A 27,247-nucleotide genomic window follows, 5' to 3' on the forward strand; every position below is an offset into this window, starting at 1 on the left:
ATGACTACTCATAATGCTCAAGAAGACTTTTTTTCCCAAAATTGGTGAATCAAAATCAGCAGTTTCGTCGTGGACTCTGGAAAAAAAAACATATATTCAATATTTCGCCAGCTCCGAAACTTAGGACTAACTGCTCTTCCGGTTCACCAATTTTCGACAAAGACCTCCCAGCTGTTCATTGTCATTTGACAGGTATTTTCAATACATTTACTGTGTTCTTGAATTCGTTTTGCGTCGTACGTGGCCTGAAAACTCGGTCATGGTTAAGTATAACCGGCTAGCCCGACTCCAAACCGACCGATGATATGTCCTTGGTAATAAGGTAGTAGCTTTGAACGGTCTGGATTCGGATTCGCCGGTGTGTCTTTGGCATGAGGTATTCATAAAATTCCGCAATGGTGAAGTGTTCTTATTCTTCCACCTCCTCCTCCTCCTCCTTCTTCTTCTTCTTCTTCTTCTTCTTCTTTTTCTTCTCCTTCTTCTTCTTGTTATTATCATTATTCTCCTCCTTCTACTTCTGTCTGCTTCTACTTCTCCTTTGATTACAAGAAATGATGAATCATGAAAAAATCAAGTCATTGACTCATTCTTGTTCATGTTGTCATTTTATAAAATCCACTGCTAAATACAAAGTCTACATTGAGGGTAATTACATTTTCACCTAACCGTCTTTCAATGAGGGTGTTAAATGATATTGGCTTTGGAGATTAATTAGCATGACATGGGTCATGTGATGTAAGGGTTATAAGGCCTGACGTCGCTTACCTTTTACTGTTCTGTTATTGTTGATTTATATTGCAATCTATTTGCATAACAGCTAATCCATGATAAACCCATTCAATTTCCTACGAAAATTTGTCCTTTTTCCAATCTAAAAAACGATGTTTTGCTACTGAAGTACTTTTACATGTTTTAAGAGGGGAAGGACACTCAAAGTCCATGGCCATGGGAACGATTTTTACACACTTATAAAATAGTTGGGCAAAATATGCCCAACTTTTAACCAACCCTGGGAAACGTACTGTCCACACAGCTCTTTGCTAAAATCTGCCCAAATTAGGTAGCAACAACTATCAATTGGGTACAAACTTTGCTCACTTGGGTAATATAATTGCCAAGAATATATATATTTTTACTAGTATACAACAGTGGACTGTATGTTGCCCAACATTTTAAGTGTGCAGGGGGTGCTGATGTAGATTTGACAAGCAAAAATAAAAAGGGTTTTACTACAAACTGTAAGTCATTTAAATATTTGACGAGAAAAAAAAGGGTTCCACTAATTCGACAAACAACAACACCAAAAACAACTAGAAAGGGTTTCACCATAAAGTGTAGGTTATTTTCATTACATTTCTCCATTTTGCCACATCTACCAGAGATTCCGGGGGTGCTGCATACGGAGAATAACACAAACAGCCCCGCAGAAAATCTTGGAAAACCCCCAGCATCCCCCCCCCCCGATTCCAAGGGCCGCGTCAATGTCATTTAAGAAGACTAGTACTTCTGAAATGCATTTTGCGATCACAATTTGTATGTCTTAATCAAACAAAATATTACTCTTGAAAATTATTTTGATCTTAAATAACTTAACTTACTGCCCAATAATATATGATCTACTTTCCTTTTTATTTGAATATGTATCATTTTTAGATGGAACGTGATATTGATGAGCTACTTAATTTTTTTCTACATAGGATACGGCTACTTAACAACGACTTATACTTCCAGTCAGGTGGTTGCAAAAGGCACTATCTGTTCCCTTTGACACGCCCCTTGGGATCAACCTTAATCCACACAAGGCAGATTTAAGACATGAAGGATCTGGAAGAATATAAAACTTCTTTTTATTCCTTATTTTTTCTGAGAACAGGTGTAAATTATTAGCATCTTTATCATCTTTTTATATTAAAGTATTTTTATAGAAGATTTTAATTTCCAGGTAAAATATTCATTTATGCTTGGGAAGAAAGAAAAGAATATTTATTTAATCGATGTCGTATTTAGGGTGTATATAGATCGCAACATCAATGAGAATCGTAGATCTCATTTTATCAGGTGGACAGCTTGACTGATAATGATATTATCAACATGATTTATTTTTCACAATGGTTTAGGGTCCACCTGCTTACTCCCTGTCTCTCTTTCTCTATCTTATAGTTACCAACTTGCGATCACTTTTATTTGAACTTTAGATTCTCCTCACACCTTTTTCCCTTTCTAACCCTATTCCCGCCCTTATCATTGTGTTTTATCAATCACCCATCTAAGATCTTTTATTCCTCCTGCACCGCTCAGTCGTTTTTCATTACACTCTAATAACCGAGGCGCTGCTCGTCCGCTTCGCAGCAGCCAGGCAAAACCAAGTGTCAGAATGTGATCATTAGGACATGGAAGAGGGTTTAAAAATAAAGCTGTGACAGCTTTCGGTAATAATATTAATATCCGCTAACTCTTAGCTCTCTCTCCCCCTCCTACGTTTTGCGATTTTCCCTAGGCGCGCGACTGCTACCACTTCGATATGCCATCATTTTATTGCAGTACAACGGGAGAGCGCGCCTGACAGTCAACAAAAGCGGACACAGCTGCACAGATCGGTCTTTGGCAGAGACCAATGCAAAGCTTACGCTTTTAACTTTCCACCAATCTGCTAACAGACACACACACCGGAGAAGGCGAGATATCGTCTGCACCACTTTTGCACCTGAAAGCGTAACCCAACGCGCATGCGCGAAGTTGTCTGTGTGTTTGCTCCGTTCATTACTCGGGTTTGTTATACGAGTTCATCCATCGGGCGAGTGCTCAAGAGTGAACGAGGGAGAAAGAACGCAGTCGTGATTCGAAGCTTGCATGGAACAGTCGATAGTGTCCGGCTGTAGTTAACTGTGATTTTTTTAAAGGAAAATAGCAAATCCAGGATTGTGGAAATAATGATTGCAGCCTTCCGCTTGGAACTTATTTCTTGGAGCTAATACATTACCCTTATCCTTTGAAACAAACTAGATTACACTGTCATGTAAGTATCAACAATTTATTTTATAATCTCTGTCGTTATTACTCGTATAAAAGCTGTAACCGAACAGTTAACTCCTTGTGATTTTATTTTCAAAGCGTTTTTAGTAAATTGATGAAAATATAAATGGAAGCACTTGTGCCTCTTTTTAAAAGCACTTTTATAACACTAGATAGAGGATACAAAAGTGGGTATATATATATATATAATTTTATTATTATACTTTTATTTTGGAGATCTATAGTGTTACAATTAATTTTTGTTTGTATATACATGTTTGCAGGAGATGTTGAAAAACAGCTTTGCTGATTCGAGTGCTTCTTTCGTATTCTGAATAAATAAATGAATAAAATATTCATTGTTTAAAGTGACTAAATAGCCAAATGACAAAAATAATATTACATTATTTTGTCCTTTTGCCAAGTCCCAAGACTATTCTTATTCATCCACTAACTCCTAATATGCAAATTTATTTTGTCAATTCACACGACACATCTCCTTAAACCCAACCTATATCGATGGAACACCTGTCCGGTATTATCAGTTCACGTATAGAATCGACATTGAATATCAGGGATGATTGCGGGGGAGACTACGGAGCAGAAATAGACATTCAATTTCAATGATAAATTTAGGAGATAACTCTCCCTTCTTCTCTTAACTGAAATCAGATGATGTGTTTTCACCTTTGCTTTGGATGAGTTTTATTTTAGAAGTGCTGTGCTATTTATGATATAACCTTCAATTGCCAAAACAGTAACAGCTAATGTATGCGAACTGTATTTCGTTCATTTTTTAAGGTTACTAAGGCTTATATGGTCATGGTTGTCTATTTGCATATGCCAGTCAAAATGTTTTTCTCGTCTTAAATCTTTTGAATTATTTTCATATTAAAGATAACAAATTCTTGAAATCAATCAATAATATTAAAAAATAGAGAAAGAAAGAAAGAAGAGCAGACTGCTTTCTAGGTCAAACCGATTTTCTTGAAACGCAGACTTTATTTTACCACGTGTATGCCGTATAGACGATAATTCTACCATAGTACCTCCATGTTTCTACCAAAGAATCTCATAAAGAATTCCCGATTCTACAACGAAACACATTCTTTCCAAGTTTCCCAACCGATGAAATGGCATTTGCTCCGTTGAGTTATAGCAGGATTGTAATAGAGTTTCTGGTTCAGAATAATGAAAAGATTTTAATTTGTATTTCAGGCTAGACTTTATTTTTGGCTTTACGTGTAGTAATTGTTGCCAGAGCAAATGTCATGAAACCTTAATTGCAATCGGTATCATTTGTGTAGACATGGTAGATGTCACACCAACATCCCACACCTATCGATACTGCATATAAAGGAAAATATCGCAATCGTTTCTATCGGTTTGGAAGTAGTTTCTCTGATGTGAATGCGGTATTCCATTTGAAAGCAAGTAATCAAGCGTCTACACTGAACAAAAATGAGGTGTTAAAACCGACACCGTGACCAGATGGTGTCCCTAGAGCATGCTCTAATGCGTAAAATACGCCGTGGTGTTACAATTACACCCTCTACAGTAAACATAACAACACCAAACCATATTAAAGTAACAACGAAAGGTGTTACAATAATAACACTCATCGTGTTGAACTTACACTGCCAATTTTACACCGGAGTAAAATGACTGATGACACCGGCTAGCACCACAGTTCTTGCTGTGTCTTGTCCTTCAGGCTATGGACCTATATTGCAGCGAAAGTGAAGAAGTTCACCAAGCGTTATCAAAACCACATTTTTTTTCATGGGGGAAACCCCGAAGATTCATGCGCAGCATCTCAGATATCAGGCAAAGCTTCTCATCGATGTGAGATGATATGGATCGTTGTTTCTTATCACAAGTAAGATCTTACCCGACCCCAAAACTTTGTCCCCTCTCAACTCCGGTTTGAGAGGCAAGTGACTCAACATCTTGGAACAAATCAGTATTATTGGTTTGGATTGGATAACCAAATATTCATTTTCTAAAGAGGTGCGCATTTTTGTTCAACCGGGATGATGATTGTCGGGGGGGGGGGGGGGGGGCTGTCAGAGATCTACGTCAACTGTTTCGCCTTGTCTGGAAGATAAAATCTGCAATTTACGATGGGGCAATGCGATTTCCAATTGTTAATGTAACAGCAGACCATGGATGAAAGTTTGTATATATATTGTTATTGTTGGGGTTACCACGCAGTCATGCTTAGCTTATAGTGGCAACCCCTGCAACCTTCTAACAATCGAAAATGCAATTTTGTTCAATGTTTTGCTTGTCAGTTATACGTATATTATCATTGTATTTTCTTTGTTAATGTTTTTATGAAAAAGGTGTTGCAGAAACCATTAAATGAAAATGAAAAATGAAAAGTGTTAATGACATATAGTTGAGACCAACCCACATATTATTATATGTATTTAAAATGTAGGCAATGATATGAGCGCATTACCAGAACAAATATGACCATGCATCATGTGCATAGTGGCTCCATGGTAAAGCTTTCGCCTCATGAATGGGAGATCTATTGGGATCGATCATTTTGGGAGCTGAATTATTACAAACCGGAACTTCTGCCTTCTTGTCAGGCGCTCCATATAAAGGTAATGGAATGGATAATGTGACAATATCATATCATGTAATATGCAGGACCCAGTGGGCACTTATCTGACCATTTGACTCGTGTGCAAAGAACGACCGCGAGACGTGTATTTCATTATTATTCGAATAAAGCCATCTTAAATAGGAATATGGTCTAGACTGTATGTATACACTCTAAAAAATATTGGGTAAAAGTGCTCCATGAGGGTAATTATGTGTCCAATCAACATTGTGCTTTTCAGCCGGGCATTTGTATTCATCCATTGTGATTAAATTCTTTGCTCATTTTAAAGAAATTGCTGCTTATTTTCTAACCTTACTGGACAATATACTTCCCGCATTGGGTAAAATACTGCCCCAAAATGATTGGACACGTAATAACCCTGTGGTGGTAAACAAGTTACCCAATATTTTTTTACAGTGTAAGAACAGCAGATGCAAAGCACCGTCATGCGTTTCTTAAAGGTAAATGCTAGTTTTGGTAACGATATCAAAATGAGTTCGTACAGAATCCAATGAAATGACCACTAAAGTGTCTGTTTGTATAAATAAAACGCATGTGCCAAAGGATTCTGGAAGAAATTGTGTAATTGCTGAGAAATCAGCAAATAAGCACGGGATTCGGGTAGGGCGTCGGGCCCGACGCCCTAAGCAATAATTATACGTTGTCCCACGTGCGCTTATCTGTGTTGGGGATTTTCGGTGTGAACATTTTTCAGCGTAGATTTCAAGATTTCACAAAGTCCAGTTAATGTAACTGTACCAGATCTAGATCCTCGATGATATACTGGCAATTAAGCCTTGTTTTACAGACTTTCTCATGAAATCAGTGTTAACTGCAACTACTGGAATTTCTCTTAACTTGAAGGTCCTGGAATCGTATTGCGGTCAAATAAGAAAAAAAAATAATGATTTGATTTTCTTTTGCTGAATTAATGAGTGATCCTGGTCACTCTGAAGGCGTTTCCCTACACTTCAGTAACTCTGGTGTGGATTTAACACCAGCCTGGAATCTATGTATGTCCACTCCAGAGAAGTGTTAAACAACACCAGTTTTGTTTTGGTCTAACACCAGATTAAACAACACCAACAAGTATCAAAACAGCATTGGTTTGATTCCTAACTGGCGTTGTTTCAATACTTCTCTGGTGTGGACATAATTATATATATATTCCGAGCTGGTGTTGAATCAACACCGGAGTTTTTGCAGTGTAAATATACTATAGAAAGAGAGAAAGTGACAGAGAAGGGCAGAAAAGTTTAATGTGGTTTCTAAAAGTAACCGAGTTCGCAATGCTTTGATGCTGATTAGACGAGCCATAATCTTTTCGAGCGAGGACATCTTGGAATGTTTTCAGCTCTGTTTGCCTTCCCTGCATCAATCTAAAGGATTATAATTAATTATCATTATAACATTCATTTTTAAAAGAAAGGTACAATATTCACTCCCTCGTCATTTGTAAGGCAAAATGTAAACCTTTCTTTTTAGCCCCGCACTTTTCCTTCCTCTTTTTTAGCCCTACGAATAAAACGCATTAAAACGTTATTTATATTTTTGATATTCGTACATTTCCTGTCTTCACGGTCTTGGAGTGGGTGAAACCTTATTACTTGCCCATAAAGTATGTTTGATAGGGCAAGACCTCGTGCCATTAACCCTCGTGTTGATTTATCGAAATTAATGATTCGGTTTATAAATAGTTATTATTAATGGAAACGTCTCACTTTCATAAATTACGCAGTGATAGCGCTATAGTGCATGTATCATGTGTTGCTTAATTCAATATAAAACATGTCGTCATATAAATAATGGTTAAGTAAATATTTTGTTTTTGTGTGCTGTGCTCTAAATTGTATAACCACCGTTTCAAATTGTCTTTATAAACTCTCTTTTTTTGGAAAATCACGCAGGTATATATTAAATGTAAAATGTGATTTGTCAAAATCGATAGAAATGCTTTATTTCACGATTAAATACCTATTCATAAAACCCTCTCCGTTGCATTGGTAATTTCGATTCTTGTTTACACATCGAATTGTTTCGTTGTATATAACTATTTATTAATATTGGTACATAGAAATTTGCTACCACATCACAATTATGATTAGAAAACATAAAACTTTCATTTATTCAAGAATACCTTTCATAATATACATGCGGAATTCTCCATTTGGCACGATCATTTGACTCTTGATCATTTTTCTATTTCCCTTTCGATTAGCACTTGTGCTATTTTCTTGTCCCATTTACCATCGTATTTTTATAATAGTGTTATGCAATTTGTTTCATCACCTGTAAACATGTGATTATTGTTGGTAAATAATAAAAAAAAACAAGTGCACACCTAGTTACCAATAATGCAAGTAGCATTTCCATTTATTTAAAAGCAGATAAATTAATCAAATGAACACGATACTCGTTTCCCTTATTTCTTTGTTTTACTGCTTCCTTCCTTTCTTTTTAATTTGTGATGTCACTGTTTTCATCTTGACCTAGTTTATTCTTCTCTTTTTTTTTAAAAAAACCCCATAATGTTCTTCGTTATATTTTATAATTTTTTACCCTACTGTACAGTTAATTACCCATGGTTAAAATCACAACTTATTTCCAGAGGGGCTTACCAATACTAGCTTAATTTGCTTTTAGATAAGTCCATCATTTTCATTTTCATACGTTAACTATGACCTCTAAATCTCAATTATTTAGTTATCAAAATGTGTTTACAAAACTGCAACTGAATTATTTACCAATCACTTTTGTATATTATTTGTAACTGAATTATATATTATGACGTTTATTCTGCTTTGTATATTATATATCTATATGTTTGCTGTTGTGTTTATTATTTGGAAATAAAATAAACTGAATTGAAATTGAACTTAAATTTTAAAAAGTGCACGAACCATATATGCATTGTGGTATTATCTATTGATTTAAACATGCCTCTTTTTAATTGTAGGTTCATTTTCATATGATTTCGAGTGTGGTGATAGCTAAATTCGACATGCTCTTATGATTGTAAGCCAGTATTCATATTTCTATTGATCCATAGATTGACGTGAATATATATACGGCGCCTAACGTAATACGCACTTTTCTTATTTGCTAAATACAAAAGATGTATAACACAAACTCTGCAACTAATGAAATTAAACAGAATGAAATTGAATATCAATATGAAAATCATTGGTCAACGTGAAATTCATGGCCATAGCCTTCATCTTCACCATTGTCACTACCGTCCTTATCATCTACATCTTCATCTTTAAACATATTAACAAAATTAATATTACCATTCTGCTTGTATTAATAATGTATTAATGAATTTAATGAGTTTTTAATCCAGGGCTGTCATTTTTCTTCTAGTAATCTGCTTATAACGAAAATCCTTTTCCTGCGAATTGTAAATGTTGAAATTAGTTGGTAGTAGATATTTGTTAAGAATTACATTTATTTCATTAAATCTTTTTCTTTATGATTCATGCAAACAGAGCCCCCAAATTCCAATACATTATGTTTGTTATGTAGTGATAAACGTAATGTTATGAGTGCAGAAGAAAACAATTAATCAAATCATGTCAAATCAAATGAATTCAAACTAACCCTAACCCTATACCTTAATTATGTTTGAATAGGGATTAAAAAATTAAAAATGATGGATGTAAAAACTGAAGTAAGTAAGCCAAGTAGCTAGGTAAAACACAGCCTCTCGTTGAACCTGCCTAACATGTAACTATATCCCGAAACATGATGCATATGATAGATTGTTCGCATTGCTTGTCGAGTGCTGGGGGCGGTTTCGCTCATTTGAAAATACAACCCAAGTCCACGTAGGGCAAATATTTTGTTATCGTTGCACAATAATACACCAATAATGAATTTAAAACGATGATTTATGTCGGACAGTGGTCTGTCTTGTTAACAATATGTATATAAAACTATAATTCCCTTATTTGATAGGCACCCCCCCCCTTGTATTTTTCATGGAGTACACGCGTTGTAGATAGTCCCGGATCAAACCCTTTTTGTAAGTTTATTGTCTAAAGTCTATTTGACTATTTCCCTCAAGAAATGTCTTTGTTAGAACATGCAAGTAGATATTTATTCCGGTTTATGATCTATTATTTTTTTTCATAAATAGAACCTGAAATATCTACTAATCGTTCTCTCTACTCCATATGCATGAATGTTTGTTGAACGCGAGGACCTATTCCGCCAACCCGCGATGTTCAAATACTTGATGAATGAATTACCACTCTCTCAAAGAACGGGCTTTACAGGGGGGGGGGGGTCAATCCTATATAAGGTATGATATAAATTTTATTGCTTTTTTGTAAAGATACCAGCCGTTTTGTGAGATCACTCTTGGATTGCCTGTCCTAGCATCACCCACAAAAGACCCGTGTAAACTCTGGCTAACAGTGAGCAATGTGAACGCGTTCCTAATCGCTATTCAATATGGCGATAATGAGGGTGACGTTACCGCTTGACTTTTCATAATTTCCGACAAACATGAACATTTCAGCCTCGGGCATTTCTAGAGTCAAATCTCACCTTTTTTTCTTGTTCTCTTGATACGTGATATAATGTGTGCGAGGCTAATGCAACGATACATTCTATACACAAGTTAGCATCTTAAAAAAAAAGATTTTTTTAAAGTTTGCCCAAAAGGGGTAAGAAGGGAACGTGCGCATATAATCTGTCCCATATGAGGCCAAATGTATGTTTAATAGGTAGACATGAGCATTGGGTAACGTTTACACAATATGTGGTATAATTTACTCAGCAAACATGCATGTTCCCTTTACCCAATATTGGTTAAACTTTTAAGAGGTAATCGAAAATGATCATTGATGTCACAACATAGCTAGTTTCTGCCGATTACCCCCCCAAAAAAAAAAAAAAACAATGATAATAATAAAATAAAAATGAAAAAAAAAAAGATAATTATAATACATTAAAATAAATAAATAAATAAATTAAATCAAAATTAAAAAAGTAAAGGGGAAGGTAATAGTAAAACGAAAAATGAATTGAAGCATTTATTCGTTTATGTGAAACTTTGACATTCTAAAAGATTTTGAGGAAAATGCATTTCTACTCTATTGTTTTATTTAGGATAAATGCATTTCTTCTGACAATTACAAGGTACGTATTTTTCAGCTAATGTGGTTAATCCGAACAGAATCGATGCAGTTTAAGTAATTTTATAAATGTATTAGGGTGATTCATATATATACTTCAACAATCTCTTTCCACAACTTTTCTGTCGGCATTCTTAATTATACCTCGTAATTTCAAACCTATATCTGTGGCAAAAATGAAACAGAACATTGCCCAGAACATTATGTATGGGGCAGTTTGCACGGTAGGCTAATCCATGAAGAGTGCGCAGTTGCTGGTAGAGGTTCTTTTGAAAGGAATTCTCTGAGGAAAATGTGTCGAAAGACTGAGGAAAATGTCAAGGAAAGATATCCGACATACGAGAACCATTTCCACCGGTTTTTGTCCCTAAGGTTTCCTCGACTGTCAGGGGGGAATGGCCATACATCGGCATCTAACCGTTCTGAAAAAAAGGAGTCGTCATTTACTCCCGTTTATGTTATTTTGAGTAAAACATGCGCCTAGCGTTTGACGTAATTTATTCATTTCTATGATGTATGTTACTGGTGTGTTTGTTTTGATAAATGCATTGATTGTCTCGCTGATCCCGAGAAAAAAAGTTTTAGATGTCTTGCACTAGCATGAATAGGCTTAAACATTGCACAAAGTCGAAATGTGTTTGATTGATATCCACAAGCCACATTATAATGAAAGTTTTTATTTTGTGAATACTTTAAAATATTTTGTTAATGCATTATATTATATAAAAATCAATCACTTAAACCATTTGAAAAATTCTTCCCAATCCTTCCCAGGTGGTAAATATTGCTATGCATTTGTCTTTCTATATTTCTATTGATTTCAGTCAACCCTCTCTTTATTTTTGAACTCTCATTCATCTAAACATGTAAATCATTTAAATGTAACCAAGTCATCACCATGTTTCAAAATCTCATCTACGTGTCCTCGGAGCGTTTCACCAAGTGTTGTGTCAGTGATTTCCACCTCCAGAATACTCTTAGCCATTCAGATGCAAAGATTGCAATACCCTTGGTCCGTTTCATAAAACTTGTTCTGAAAACATATGTACAATAACAGATAAAAGCTACTGAAATCCTTCATTCTGATTGGCTGATAGTTCATCTGTCATAGACAATCACTTCATGAAACTCTTCCCAGACTGTCGAACTTGAATGTAAGTCGAGGCACAGGACGTCGAACCCAATACTCGAGCCGCAGTCACATTGACTAAACCGATTCAAGACCCACCAAATGTATCACGTTATTTCCTATGAGACACCTCCGATCGGTTAGGAATCGGTTTCGTCGGTGTGAATGTAGCCACAAAGCCATCCAATCAATCACTAAATGAACAAATGGAACATTATCCCTTCCCAAAATTTCCAACCCCCTTTCTTCGAAAGTCATTAATTTCTTTCTATTTTGCCAGTCATTGCTCTTAGATCTGATTATCAGTGATGTCAGAAAGAGGAATTATCGTCTCTAAGCAGTATGTTCGAATGTCAGGTTGAAAAACCACTATATCATGGTTGGGTTCGGAAGTGGCGTAGTCTCCCGTGTCTCTGCTTAAGAACGGTGCTTGACTTTGGAAGGTCCGATTAACGGATGACTCAAATACATTAACATAGAAAGGGGTATATACTGGATACGAATCTAAAGAAGTCATACTGCACAGTGTACAATGAAGTTTGCTTAATGTTTTCTTATGAAAACCTATAACCATGATAACAGTGTATAAGGAATTGCAATGTCTTTTGAGATATTTCCTGATTCATGTCATCAGTTATTATAAATTAAAAAAATAATTAGTGTTATCACTCTTGTTCTTAATTTCTATCAAAAGTATAAACATTAAGAGATTGATGATTCCAAATTCTACTACCAAATACTCCTACAACTGCTATTACTACATCTACTACTTTACTGCTGCTGCTCTATACTACTGTAATCTTCCCCCTCCACCTTCTCCTCCAACCTCCTCCTCTCCTTGTTCCCCTACTCACCCTACTCCTTCTTATCCCCTAACTCCTACGATTATTTCTAATTATTATTAGTTAATACTCAATCATTATTCTTTTTTGTGAATTTATTTCATTGCAGATCCTCTATCATCATGCAGTACATGACGTCATCAATGAGCCCTGTGCTCCTGAGTGTCTTTCTTATCCTATGCCAAGTACTTGATCCCACCGCTGCCATCGGTTGTATCCGACCACCGTCCTGCGATACAGACGAGGAAGCAGGCTTTGCCAGTATGCTCTGCGGTCAAAGACGTCTGAACTGTATTCCTCAGGAACAGCACCATGCACGCTTCCTGGACATGCATGGCAATAGGTTAACCAACCTGCTTCAAGATGCCTTCCGACAGTTCTACAACCTTGAGAGACTCGACCTGAGCTCCAACGAGATTGCCTCCATCACTCCTGGGGCATTCTCCGGACTGCACAACCTCACTAGCTTGATCCTGAAAGGGAACAGGATCCAGAGCCTCAGCGCCAGTACTTTCTCGGGTGCAACCAAGTTGGAGACCCTTGATCTGTCCAGGAATAACATATCCACGATCACTGTTGGAGCTTTTAACGGCCTGAGCCAACTCAGGACGCTCTATTTGAACGAGAACCAGTTAGATTGGCTAAGACCTGGTATGCTCCAAGGTCTTCCTAGACTTGCCCTTCTATCCTTCCACAGCAATGGTATGCGTACAATTGATGCAGCTGCCTTCCGAGGACTTACGCACCTTCGTGCTCTTCAACTAAACAACAATAACATCGCCACGATGGACAATGTCTTCAACTCCTTGCCATCACTGTCAACGCTGTGGATTGGTGAAAACCCATGGGAGTGTGACTGTCGAATGGAGTTCCTCAGGAGGCTGTTGGTGCCCAGGCACGCCGGTGCTGCTGGTGTCCTGGATGTACGACACCCTGTGATCTGCACAGGTCCTAGTCTCATGAGGGGACTTGATATGAGATACGTCAACGACCCTCTTCAATGTACCAGACCAATTTTCAAAAGGGTAAGTCTATTACATTATTCTTAGGAGCTGTGTGTCATTTTCACTTCGTTATTCATTGCGCGTTGGGGAAATTTAACGCAACTCATTTCTAATTCATCCAATATGAGATGATATAAATGAAAATGATATGCCTGTATATATATATTCTAAACAAAAAAGTACTTGATGATTACTCTGGATTAATGTAGCGACGATTAAACATTCACACCCATGAGCCAACTTAATGCTGAGTGTAGCTACTTGCCCTCCGGGGTCGAACGTCGATTACCAAAGGCAGTTAGCCAAATTTTCAAGATTGAAAAGAGCTTTAGATTTGCAACGCAGCTTTTGTGACAAGGTTATATTCGGTAAAGAATATAATTATTGCTTGCGACGATCAAGAAGCTACTCCCCGTCTTGCGCATGTGCACAACTGTGTTTTGGTCTGATAAATGTGGAGGGGAAATTAAAGTACGAGTTCACCCCAACAAAAAGTTGATTTAAATAATAAAAAAATCAACAAGCATATCACTGAAAATTTCATCAAAATCGGATGTAAATAATAACAACAACTAATTCCTCCCTGAACACTGCACGCCCTTTTGTTACTACATGACTTCAGAGATTCTCATACATGTACATCGTATATGCCTCAGGCAACGAACTAGCTTTGAAATGAAATCCATGTGCATGGAATTTCTAAATAGAACTTGAACATATCAAAACAAGTAAAGATATTCACTTTACGGTTTATTTGTGGGATGTTTCGTTCTAATTTTGATTATACCGCATTGCGGCCTACTTTTTGAGGGAAAGTTTATGATCTAATTAATCCTTGATGAATTGACATATGTGTCTCCTTAAAATGATTGGAGGGCAAGAGCAAAATTTAAATCCGACATCATCACCAATTAACCACAACGCCTCAGCCAATTACCAACTTCTCTGACAATTAACACCTACTGCTCGTTGTTGGCTAACGGCTATTGCCCGGTGGCAGTGATCTTGTCGGGAAAACCCAAAATTCAAGTTGATGAATTCAAAATTGAGTTATCAATCTTCCCTCTCCGCGAGCTAGCTAGCTGAGATCGTATGCGCGGGAGATTTGTAAACAGACATGGCCGCCGAACGGGGTTATCAGTACTTCCGGGGTCAGGTACTGTTTCCGGTTAGAGCCTGGGGATCGTCCATTTCATTCAACAAGACGGGATGATAATATTTCCAAATACTTTGACGAATGAATGAATGAAATGGATTCCTAACTGACCAAAGTATTTCCAAACAAATTTCCAAGAACTTTGCCCCATATCTTAGGATCTGTAAGATATCTGACCTAAATTTGCGCACCTGAACTTGCAGGATATTGAAACACAGGATGTTTATTTTGCTCGTTTGACTTGGGCACCGCTGCGTGGTCAATTTCACAGTTAATTGCCCCTTTCCGAAACAAATTTCTCTCTATTTCATTTTGGTAATCACAATATTTTCTTACTCGAATTTTAAGACTCTCGCAGTGATACATGTATATCTGAATATAGAGACTTTTCATTAAAAAAAGTCTGAATGTTTAAATTTAAAGTTTATTAATTTGATATTTGAATATCTCTTCATCTAACCTTTATATCACATCAGGAACCGGAAGACTAGTATCGTAGCCAAATTCGATAAGCATTTGAAAATAATCTAATTCATGCCAAAGTGATATAGCAAATGATAAAATACCAAACTAACTACTTAATTACTCGAATTAATGTTCTCATGGAATCAAATAGGTCCATGATGGAATCAAGAATATAATGAGATCACTGCAGATGACCATGCATTGAGATGTTTAAATATTCCAGCTGTAATGTAAAGGTGTAAAACATAAAAGTCAATTACTGATGTGGTTACCGCGGTTGAAATAAAAACAATCCATATTTTTATTGTTCGAAATAGATATGAAATTAAATACTCCTAAAATTTGCTTTTAATTACCCATTTGTTCGTGGGCCCAGCACCGCTGTGCAGCGCCAGACCGACGAGGCTCTATCCCTATAATCGTTGAACGCCAAACGGGGTAGGACTTCCATCTTTTAATGTCTTTTGGTCTGACGCAGCCGAGGTTTGAACCCCCGACCTACCGGTTGTGAGAAGTACGCTCGAAATTAAAAAAATATAAATAGATAAACAAACTACATAAACTGAAAACTTGAAATTTAAAAATCCAATGCAATATTCATTTTCATGATTATAGGCCCTCTGTCAAACCTTATTTAACTTTATAAAAGGGATGCTGCCCTTTATGCAGCAATTAGCTGCATATTGTACCCATTTGGGGGAATGTACCTTTTATAAGAATGGTAGAAATGTGTACCTTTCGAACGCAAGAATCGATGAATCCTAAAATGTGAAAAGTTGTATTTTTATGGTTGGAAACGGGCACTTCAGTGTACAAACTCGAACAAAGGGTATTTTGCACCTCATTTAAGGTGCAAGATGACATCTTGAGGATTCCCGCCACTGTTGCGTTATGGGGTGCACTTGAACGGGTTTTATTGTTATTAATAACAATTAGCATGATGCGGTTTATGATATCAAATATTCATGCAACAATAACAAGTTCAATAGTGAAAGCCACTTTCGGCTTATCCGACAAGTTATGGATCTGAAAGTTTGTAAACAGACATGCGATAAGTCCCTCAGATTTGGGCGGGAAAATTCCAGTGGACGGTATATCCTCCTTTTTTTCATCGCGCTTAAAGAATGATTTCCATCCCAGCTTTTCGTTGATCTTCTTTAAGCACGCGACCTGACAGGCATCAGCTCGAATTTCCAGAGAGGGGCGCGATTAAAATACAGGGCTTCTTGGGCTACACCCCTCTAAACCTGCTAATCACTCCAGAACAGCTAGCACTTAGCCCCATTAAAGGGGCAAATCTTGGTGAACTTAATACCCGATAATCAACATAATATTGAGATAGTCCATGTGTAAGTAAAGGAGATGAAAAATAGGCCTTACTTGGGCTGACAATGGATACAAAATAACGAAGTGATAATGAAAAAAATGCTCGTTTATAGATGAACAATATATATTTTAATATTTTACCAAATTGACATGCGTTAAACTTGATAGATTATATCATTAGTTTTGATAAAGAAAAAAATTAACTTGAAGAAAATATATGTCTTTCGTTGCAAGAAATTAATAAAAGCATTACAGTTATGAACATATTGAGATAATGTGATAATAAATCTTATCTCATCTACTACTTAACCTAAGTGCACCATTATTGTCTCAGTGTACTTTTAAGGGTGCAACTTTGCAACTTTGTCTCTGTGCGTCTACTTAGCATGACTTTCATCTTAGTGAACCCTTAACATAATACATAAGTGCAACTTTGCACTTTTCACACAACGGCTCCTACACAGTGTTGAATTGCTACGGGTGCTAAGTTGGTGATTTTTTTTCTTTAATTAGAGTGTGTTTTGTAAAACCGTGAAAACCGATGGCAAAATACATATACAGTAACCCGTATTCCAATGTCTAACATTTCCCAGAGTATTCGACTAAAAATCAACACACGTGTCTTTCACATATCTCCAGTAATTAATAACAAATCTGACACGTATTGCCTTGGAAAACCTTAAACAGTCTATTTCCATGGCAACCAATAAAATGGGGGGCAGGACGCCAGAGTTATAATTAACATTCTCACGGTGAGGACGAGCTAAATAAAGCGCGCTAATGAAGACAAAGTTGGGACGTGATCGACATAAGAAGAGCATCTGGGACGTTAAGAGGAAGTCACGCTGTTCGTTTGCCTATCTTTGATGAATTTACCTCTACTCGTATTTTGATGAAGGTTTATTTTCACTGAATCCGTCTGCTTTATCCATGCTTATGTTTAGTGATCATGTTTCCAAATGACATTATTTTTTTCAAAGAGCAGAGCATTAAGTGAATTTCGTCATGTTCACACAGATACATGTCCAAACATCTTTTACCAAACCTCAAAAGTGTTGCCCAAATCGTGTAAGTTTTTTTTTCACAACATATGTATTATTATTTTTGTTTCTTTGCAATGGATAGAAGTACTTATTTTTATATATATGGTATACAATTTGTTTTTGTTTGATGGAAGTGAAATAAATAAAATTGAAATTGAAATTGAAATCGAAAAATTGAACTGATATGGCAATCACTGATATTCACAGTTCTGACATATACTATAGTCAGAAATATCTCAGTTCTAGTAGAATATGACTAGAAAATAGTCAAATATGACTAGAATAACATTTGCACCCAGCTGACCCTATTAACTAGTCATTTTTTACTGATTTGTTTTTAGAGTTGATAATCCCTACCTTATATATTCGTTGAGGAGCAATTAAAACTGTGTATATCTGACGATACAGGGAGTTTGTTGTGGTTTCTTGACTCATACCCCCTTTTTGTCCCATCTTTCTCCTCTTCTCCAGGAAAAGTTCGAGTATCTTATTGCGAGAGGACAGGATGTCTCGATGACATGCGACGCCTCGGGCATCCCTTCCCCAGCCTTGTCGTGGGTAAGCCCTAGGGGTGAACCCATCCCCTCGATCACAGTGGGTACAGCCAACATGAACTACGCCCACGCACCCCGCATCAGTGTCCGCAGCGACGGATCCCTCAACATCCGACACGCCCAACACAAGGACGCTGGAAACTACACCTGCTTGGCGCAGAACCCCGGCGGTCAAGCCATGGCCGAGATCCGGGTGACCGTCGTCAATGAAATCCCGAAGCCAACTGTTAGTGCGCCAGGGAAGACGACCCCTGACATGTGGCCGAGGAAACCGACAGGCGGCAATGAACCGGAAGGAGGTTGGCCAAACCAGGAGCGTCCACCTATCGCGTGTATACCTGAAAGATCCCGCGCGTGCGATTCTGCAACAGGTGTTGTCGTAACGGCCATCGTGACATTTCTCACGACCCTGATCACGTGCGTGGTAGTCTTTTACCTCTGGTATCGAAAGCAAACAGCCAAAATCCACTTTGCTTCGGCGCCACTCCCGAACACGCAGAAAGCTCCGAGGAATCAGTCATCGATGAAACCGACACTTCAACGTTTTATCAACGCCATCTCCAACCCCGCGCACCTGTACGCCAAGCCCAAGCCAGCCAAAAACCAGCGCCCGGGCGGATTCAGCTTTCACAAAGCCAGTAACAAAGTGGACGACGCGAGCAGACACATTATAGCTCCGCTGACAGAAAAGCCATCCATCCTCAGTCAAGGCATGCCCGAAATGGATGCGCCCACGCCACCGCCTATGACCGGAATGAACCGGTCACACCCGAAGCAAACCGATCAGAAGAGGTTAAGTGTCCCGAGAGAACTGCTCCGAAACAGCGCCACGATATCTCGATCTTCACACCTATACGAGAACGCAACCGCTTTAAATGACGATCCGAATTACACAGCGCTTGATCCCATGACAAGATGTATAATCAACGACACATATGTGTCCTAGATAAGTAAAAAAAAGAAGTATGAAAAACTTTTATTTATGAAGAACAAAGTAACTGGTTATTAAGATCGCGAAAGGCCGCGTCTTAAACTGTCACGATTTAAAGAAAATAGAACAAAACTAAGTCATTTTGACAACTGACGAAAAATGGCATGTGCCCAGATATTTTGAGGTCTAAAAACTAGTTTTTGAGAAAGAGACGTTGTGACAACAGCGACAGAGTTTGAATCGTTCGTCGCGAGCAATTACGGAATATGACTCGGAGAACTGATCAGAGATTTGTAACTTGAATGTGAGGAAGCTACTCTGTGACAGTGGAAGGGAGAGACATTGTTTTCCAACAAATAAATTGTTTACCACAATACAGAATATAAGCGAGTGTATACAAAAGCATGTAATACAAATGTCTAAACACGATGAGCTCCTTGGGTAAAAACAAGGACAGAGATGAGAGGCGAACCTGGGGAGTTTTCCATCAACATTTTTGTCCGAAAAGTTGTCAGATATGATAACTTTCCTTGAAGTTGATTGGCTGAGAAGCACTGTTACTATGGCAAATGTCGGATAAAATGGGACTTTTCGGATAAAACGTCTGACAAGTCCTTTCATGAAACGCTCCCCAGGTCTTCTGAGGGTTCGTTGGATCATGGATCTGTAGGTCCATGGTTGGATCAACTAAAGGCTCTTAACAGCATGGATGGTGCATGATATATAAAAACAAGCTTGTATTTGCACGGGACATTGGGATGTTAATGGCTTTATGAATTTGGTGTTTAGGGAAGGGTACCTTCATATAGAGGTTGCCTCGTTCACCAGGGCGTCTTATGAAGCAAATGCCGACATACTGAGGCTATGGCGAGTCGTTTTTCTTAACCCCATTTCTTGATATCAAGCTATCAAGCATCGGTTTATATTAACAATTCAAACGATTCTCTTTGATGTTATGTGTTGTTAACAAAATGCACCCATTGATGTAAAGAATGGAATCCTTGAAATTATGAAATGGAATTAAGGGAAAACGGTTTGCAACAGTGAAGCAACATACGCTATTTAATCCAGGTACCTCACACTTCGATCCCTGCTAAAACGTCCGGGATCCATAACAAAGGATAGCGATTGATCGTAGGCTTGCTTTTCATGATTGAGTGTGCATTGTGGTCGATGCAATCATATCATAAAGATATTCTTCTACAATGATTGCCAGGCTTCGTGTTATGGGCCCCAGGGAGGATATCATCTCTTCCTAAGAACCCAATCACGACAGGTGTAAAACTTTTATTATCACCTTCATTTCTCTAATGAGTTCCAGCATGAACCACCTGGACCTATAACCTAAAGCTTAGTGATTGACCATGGGGTTAACTTCTAAGATTGATTGCATTGTTCATTGTGTATGATTGATTGTAAAACACAGCCCTACAATCAATCACTTAGCTTTTTGTCAAAGGTTCCTGGTCACTCTGCAAAATATCGCATGGTAAAGTGTCCTCACCCCGTCTCTCCTTCTTCATTTCTTCATCCTCTTCCTCTTCTTTCTTTAATCACCAGATTTTTATTTTAAGGTTAACAACCCCTCTATGGCTTCAGACCATGCTTTTAGAATCATGAGCCTCATGCAAAGCTGGCAAATGAATGAATTCCGGTCCTCTATATCCGCTCTTGGGTTGGTCCTCATCCAGCCGTAACCAAACATGCCTGGGTGAATGGAGGGAGTAGCATGCTCTCTTGGTAGGGACGTAATACCTCGGTTAAAAGCATCCGGACCCTCTATTTATGTCCATGCTTGAGAGCGGTTTGATGTACACCAGCAAATACATAGCAGTAGATATGAGTTAGTCTTGATAGGTCCGAGAATGAATATCACATACGAATGTAGAACAATCCCGACCACTTTTATATTGATTAAAGCCCGGGGGGCCAGTTCCATTCACGAGTGGATACCATGCGCGACCATGGGGTCTCGAAAAGCACCCTAAACACGTAATTTCCATATTCTGAAAATGCACCCCTTAACAAGTATTGGCGTGTGAAACCCTACCCTTAACAAGTATTGGAAACAAAACGATACTCTTGGCAAATATTCCCTGAAATGAACCCCTAAACAAGTACAGGAATGTTTTATTGTTACGGGTCCTTTGGTTGTCGGCTTTACCTTATTTGGTTTAGTACGACCCCACTTCTAGACCTCGCGCAAATCGGACTCTAAACACGTAGTATTGGGGCAAAAAGGACATCCTTTATAAAACATTTTAATTTTAATCATCCACGCTAATTCGACCCTAAACACGTAATTTTACTAGCGAAATAGATACCCTTTTTTCATTATTTTTGTGTTTTTGACACCCTTTTCACGTTACGTACGTAACGTGCCCTATCGTGAAAAGGACATCCTTTTTACGTGTTTTTTTGGTCGCGCATGGTATCCACTCGTCAATGTAAGTGGCCCCCCGGGGATTAAAATAATTTATGTTCCCAAGTGCTCTTGTTATAAACTGCTCAAGACATTCTGTTGGGCCTTGATCAAGATGTCCCGATAGATCCGATGATCGCTGTTCAAGGTCATAGTTAAAGTATCCTTTTCCATACAAATCATCGTCAAAACACTTTGTTGTGGTGTAGCTTGATTATGGCTGAAAAAAAAACTCTTGATCAATCGAATCGTAAGATGGAGAGTGGGTAGGGAAGTTTGAAATATTATCCAAGATTTTGGGGAACTGCAATTCACTGTGAGTGGCAGTGATGAGTTTCAGTTGCAATTTATGGCTATGAATATAGTTTGTAATCGGTATTTACCAAATATGCGTTTCTTCTTATGAATTTGAAAAAGAATCAATTTCTAATTTTCTTTTATAAAATGAATTTGACAAATCAATGCAAGCCCTGAAACAGTTAATATTGTTTTGTCATTTGCCGAGTCGCAAGTCGGTTGGTTATACAAGCTTTATGTCAACCTATATAACCAAAACTTGTACAGAAATTGTGTGTGAGATATATCTTAATTGTATATCAGCGTCCTTCGAAATTCGTGCACGATAATGGCACGATTCAGCGGGGTGGATGTTGTTACTGAACACAGCAAAAACTGTGGTGTTAACCGGTGTACATAGAGGACCACACCAGTTATTTTACACCGGTGTTAAATTGGTGGTGTTAGTTTTACACCTATAGATGTTATTACAACACCTTTTGTTGTTACATTTACACTCTATAGTGTTATGTTTAATCTCTAGGGTGTAATTTTAACACCTCATTTTAACACCAATTGGTGTCAGTTTTAACACCGCAGTTTTTACAGTGAAAGGTGAAATTGGATATCAATATTCATTTCATCTGTGATATTTTTTTTCATTTGACATTCGTTCATTTAAAAGGTTACGTTTCTTTGCTGATATTTTTGATGTGCAAAATATTATTTGGATATTTAGCAGAATAATATAATGATTCAGCTATATTCCATTTTTTCATTGATATTGAGGAAAGCAATTACTCATGCTTTTAACCAATCGATGTATGTATTTTCATTAAATACTCTTAGCGACCAATTTAGGATGGAATGTCGCGGATGATAAAAGTGTTTTGTTTGTGAATTGTTTTCATTGGTGAAATATGCTTATATAATGTATTATAAATTGTTGACTATGTAAATACTATTTTTACGTCATGATAATATGTAAAATAAAACTCTATGAGCAATAAACGAGAATGATTTTTATTACGAAATTGCTGTCTAGATTTTTTTGCAATTAAATGTGGTCGTGGAGCCTTTTTTGGAAGAGAGAAAGGAGGAAAGAGGGGGGCATAGGAAAACAGAGAGGGGAGGGAAATGGAGGAAGAGAGGGAGAGACAGTGGTAGGGAGGGAGAATGACATAGAGATATGGAGGGATGGGAGAGACAGAGGAAGAGAGGGGGCGAACGATAGAGTTAAAGAGAGAGAGGGGGGTAGTGGTGAGAGGGAGAGACCGAGCGGGAAGTAGATGGAGAGCGAATAGGCCTACACGTAAATATTTTGGTGTGTATCAACAATCTACATTTATCAGGGGCGGCACCATCGGAAGAGGCCGGGGGGTGTAGTGCGACCGTTCCCTATGGTTTTTCCATTTTTGTATAAATAAGAATACAATTATTTTAAAACAATCAGGGTGACATCATGGACTTTTCGAATTTCACGTTCACTAGTGGACTGCGACGTAATTACGTAATAGCAGTCTTATTTGTCTTTACAGCATACAAAGTGATGCGTCGCATAACACAGATGTTTTACGCAAGCCCCCGAAAGAACACTATCGCACTTTCCGGAGGGAGGGGGGGTATTTGGGCAACATCAACTCCATCGTCACGACCAGTTGCTATGTGAGGTAACGTTATTCGAGTTTGAGCGAGTTCGGTGTCTCCGGTTCCATCACTCCACCAAATTTTCAACGCAAAGCAATAGACTATAACCAGTGGCGTACCTGGGATTTTCCACAGGGGGGGGGGGCAAAACCGGTCGAAAAGTTTGACAAGCAAAAAAATAATAAATAAAAAAAGGTCTTCAATCAAAATGCTCTTTAATCGTATCCGAAAAAAATTGACAAAAAAAAAAAAAGAAGGTCTTCAAGCTCGTCAAGGGGGGCAAAATAGGTATTCAAGTTGTCAGGAGGCAGGGATATGTCTTTTGTATGGGTTGTGACTCGTCAGGGGGGCAGACTGCCCCCTCTGCCCCCCCCCGTAGGAACGCTAGTGACTATAACGTACTTCGGCAGTAGTCCACTACTGAACGCGCAAATCGGAAGGTCTATATTGTTATTCGGCACTACTGTGACACGACAAACATAAGAATAAAATTGGGGAGTACATTTCACCCTGTGTCACTCCTGAGAGCCCAGGGCCCCGTCTTGCAAATAGTTAAGATTGATCCGAACAATCTCAAGAAAATAGAAATCCATCGATGTCGTACTTTTTTTTCTTTTGGAAATTTGCTCACTGTCCTTTGAAAACAAAGAGAAGCACACTAAATTTTCAAGAAAGCAATAATAAAAATAGTGATCATCAAGGGAGGTCCAAATAGATGATCATGATGATTGATATGTATTTTTTTTTTACATCTTATAATAATTCCACATTAGCATGCAAAGGGAGTCATCTTCCAGGCTAGGTTGAAATAATTATAAAAGTTTTCTTTTCATGCTCAATGAAAAGAAATTAACCTGCTCTGATCAGTGAAAATCACCAGTTTAGCTGAAGGGATTCACAAAAGTATAAGCCTACATGAAATCAATTAAAATGTTTAGAATCACCTATTTCATGTTCTGTGGAGATAAACAAAGTACTTTTTCAGTTCACTTTATGTTAAATCAATTAAATGAATTCAAATATGCCTACTATTTATGGTTTCTGAATCCAAATCCTGCAATTAAATGTATTATTATATTGTGTGTCGTACGGGACATGTCCCGTAAGACACAGCGTGTGTCGTACGGGACATTTTTTAATAGGACAATAATTGAAAAATGAAGGGCAGTAATTAGATCCTTATGGGATAAATCGATCACCCATGGGTCAAACAAAGAGAAACTCATTTTATGAAATTGCATCATCAAAAATAAAATTGTAGGAAAAACTTTTGCATTGTCATGTGTCGTACGGGACATTGCCAAAAATAGGTTCGGAAAAATCAGGGCTGCCCCTATTATGGATCATGAAAATGTTGTAGATATTATTTGGAACCATCAATGATATATTATTCTACTGACCTGCAATATTTTCAATCTTCTCTTGCTTTGCAAATAATTGTTTCAGGTGGAATTTGTACTTGACTATTCAATGAGCAAAATTATTGAAAATTGAAAATTCCATTGTTCTCCCCCCAAAAAACTATATCTGTCTTCACTTTTGGTTAAAACTCATAATTTTCATAAAATTTAGGTATCACAGTAAAATATTACACTACTTATGACTTATTGAAAGCATGTTGAAATTTATGATATTTTTGAAGTTCTAGTGTGGAATCGCCCAAATGTATGAAAGTACATCATATTACATCAAGAAAATATTTTGAACAAACTTGCAGTTTGGAGGTTGACGTTGATGGCTTTCAATAGTTGTGGTTAATCGGATCAATCGCAACTCTTTGTAAGACGGGGCCAAGGATTGTGTCTTATAGTGGTTTGTAAAGTAATGAATGGTTCGGTTTAAATAATAATAATAAAAAAACTAGCGACAGAGGTACTCCGTTTTCACCTCTGCCTTGCTTCTGCCATTTTGCCTCTGCCATTTGTACACTGCACCATTCTCTCGTGGCTAAGGATTAAGACGAGTTTTCATAAAGTTCCATCAAAGTGGCAGTGAATTTCCAAATTTCGACGAATAATGTATAAACGAATGTATAAACTTAGCATTAATGTGGTTTTTTTTAAAGACAGAGAAATCGATCTTCATAGGTCGTTACTAACTTGGCTGATGAGATTAAACATGATGTAAAAAAAGATATTAAATAAATTAATTAAATATGAATAAGTATGAGTAAATATGAATGAATATGAATAAATATAGATAAATATGAATAAATATAAATGGATATGAATAAACATAAATGGATATAAATTAATATAAATAGATTTAAATAAATATAAATAGATATAAATAGATATGAATAAATATAAATAAATATAAATGAATATATATAAATGTAACTATATTAATCAATGTAAATAAACATAAATGGAATAAATGTAAGTGAATTTAAATAAAAATATAAATGAATATGAAGAAATATAGATAAACGTAAATAAATATAAATAAATAAATATAAATAAATAGATATAAATAAATAAACATAAATAAATAAATAATTCAAAATAACGTATTATATTTTATCAGTCGGGGTATGTTTCACAAAGATTTAAGGTATTTGGCACAAGTTTTCCATTACCGCAATTAGTCTCCTGACTTTGAAATAAAGGATCGTTGGTTCAAACTCCAGCCATGGCGTAATATCCTTAGCGATCCACATGTTGCTGCACTCAACCCAGGTGAGTTGAATGGTATCGGGCAGGAATTGATTGTAGGCAGACGTTTAGTGAGCGTAACAGCTGCTCCGCTGAAACCAGTGTATATACCTCATTATTGTAAAGCGGTGGCTTAGAGACTTTTTAGTTATAGTTTAATTGGCAATATCATAAAAGGTTACTAAATTTGCCAGTTATCCAGGGTCAAGGGTCAAAACTTATAACACACAAATTTCTTTCTAGAATATCAGAATACCTTGAGAGTCATAATCAAACAATTTTGTTTGCATTATCCCCATATTTATCATGAACTATTGATGCAAAACATCAATTTTCTGATATTTCGAGGTCGTTGATCTTTAGGTCATTAATTTCTGGAGGTCAAATCAGACTTATAGTAGTTCTAGGTAGAGGTGCCGTGGCCGAGTGGTCTAAGGTGTCTGGCTATACATAGAAAGTCAGGGGTTTGTTCCCAGGCCACGGCACCTATGCTCTTGCATTCAATAAATGGAAATGCTTTACGCATCATTGGTAACTAGGTGTGCACTTGTTAAACAAAATCAGACTTACGTCCTAAATTTAAAATGAACCTATGGTAAGATATGACAGTGGTGAAATTCATCATTTTTTAAAATACTATGGTCAGATCAGTCTTTGTATTACTGCCAGCAAACATATAAAATTCTTATGATGGCAGCCATTTTAGATTTATGCAAACTAGACGTCTTTCCACTACTGAAAATTTTCTGGACTTTTAGTATGTCATTATTGGGACTTCGGGGAAACGCATTGTAGTTTCAAAAAAAGTTATATTGCAAATTTTTTGCGGTTGACCCCCAAAATCGGTTATTTCCCTGGACTACAATTATATTTTTTTATTATTACTGCCAAAGATGTAACTTATTATGAAACGGAATTCATGATGATAATTCATGATAAAAGTGTCGGAATTCGATTCAAGTTCGGTCAGCATCAGATGGCGGATACAGGGGAGGGGGGACATCCAGCCCGTGCCCCCTACCCCCTTT

General features: G+C 37.3%; 1 protein-coding gene across 1 annotated transcript; it reads left to right on the top strand.

Moving 5' to 3' along the window:
• Positions 1-2,572: 2,572 nt before the first annotated feature.
• LOC121427677 (leucine-rich repeat and immunoglobulin-like domain-containing nogo receptor-interacting protein 1) lies at positions 2,573-19,291 on the top strand. The gene is made up of 3 exons (XM_041624197.1): positions 2,573-3,016; positions 12,851-13,766; positions 18,207-19,291. The coding sequence occupies exons 2-3, from the start codon at positions 12,864-12,866 to the stop codon at positions 19,233-19,235; spliced, it is 1,932 nt and encodes a 643-aa protein (XP_041480131.1). The 5' UTR covers positions 2,573-3,016; positions 12,851-12,863; the 3' UTR covers positions 19,236-19,291.
• The last annotated feature ends 7,956 nt before the right edge of the window (positions 19,292-27,247 follow it).

This window comes from Lytechinus variegatus, chromosome 14 (assembly GCF_018143015.1).
Source record: "Lytechinus variegatus isolate NC3 chromosome 14, Lvar_3.0, whole genome shotgun sequence".
Classification (NCBI taxonomy): domain Eukaryota; kingdom Metazoa; phylum Echinodermata; class Echinoidea; order Temnopleuroida; family Toxopneustidae; genus Lytechinus; species Lytechinus variegatus.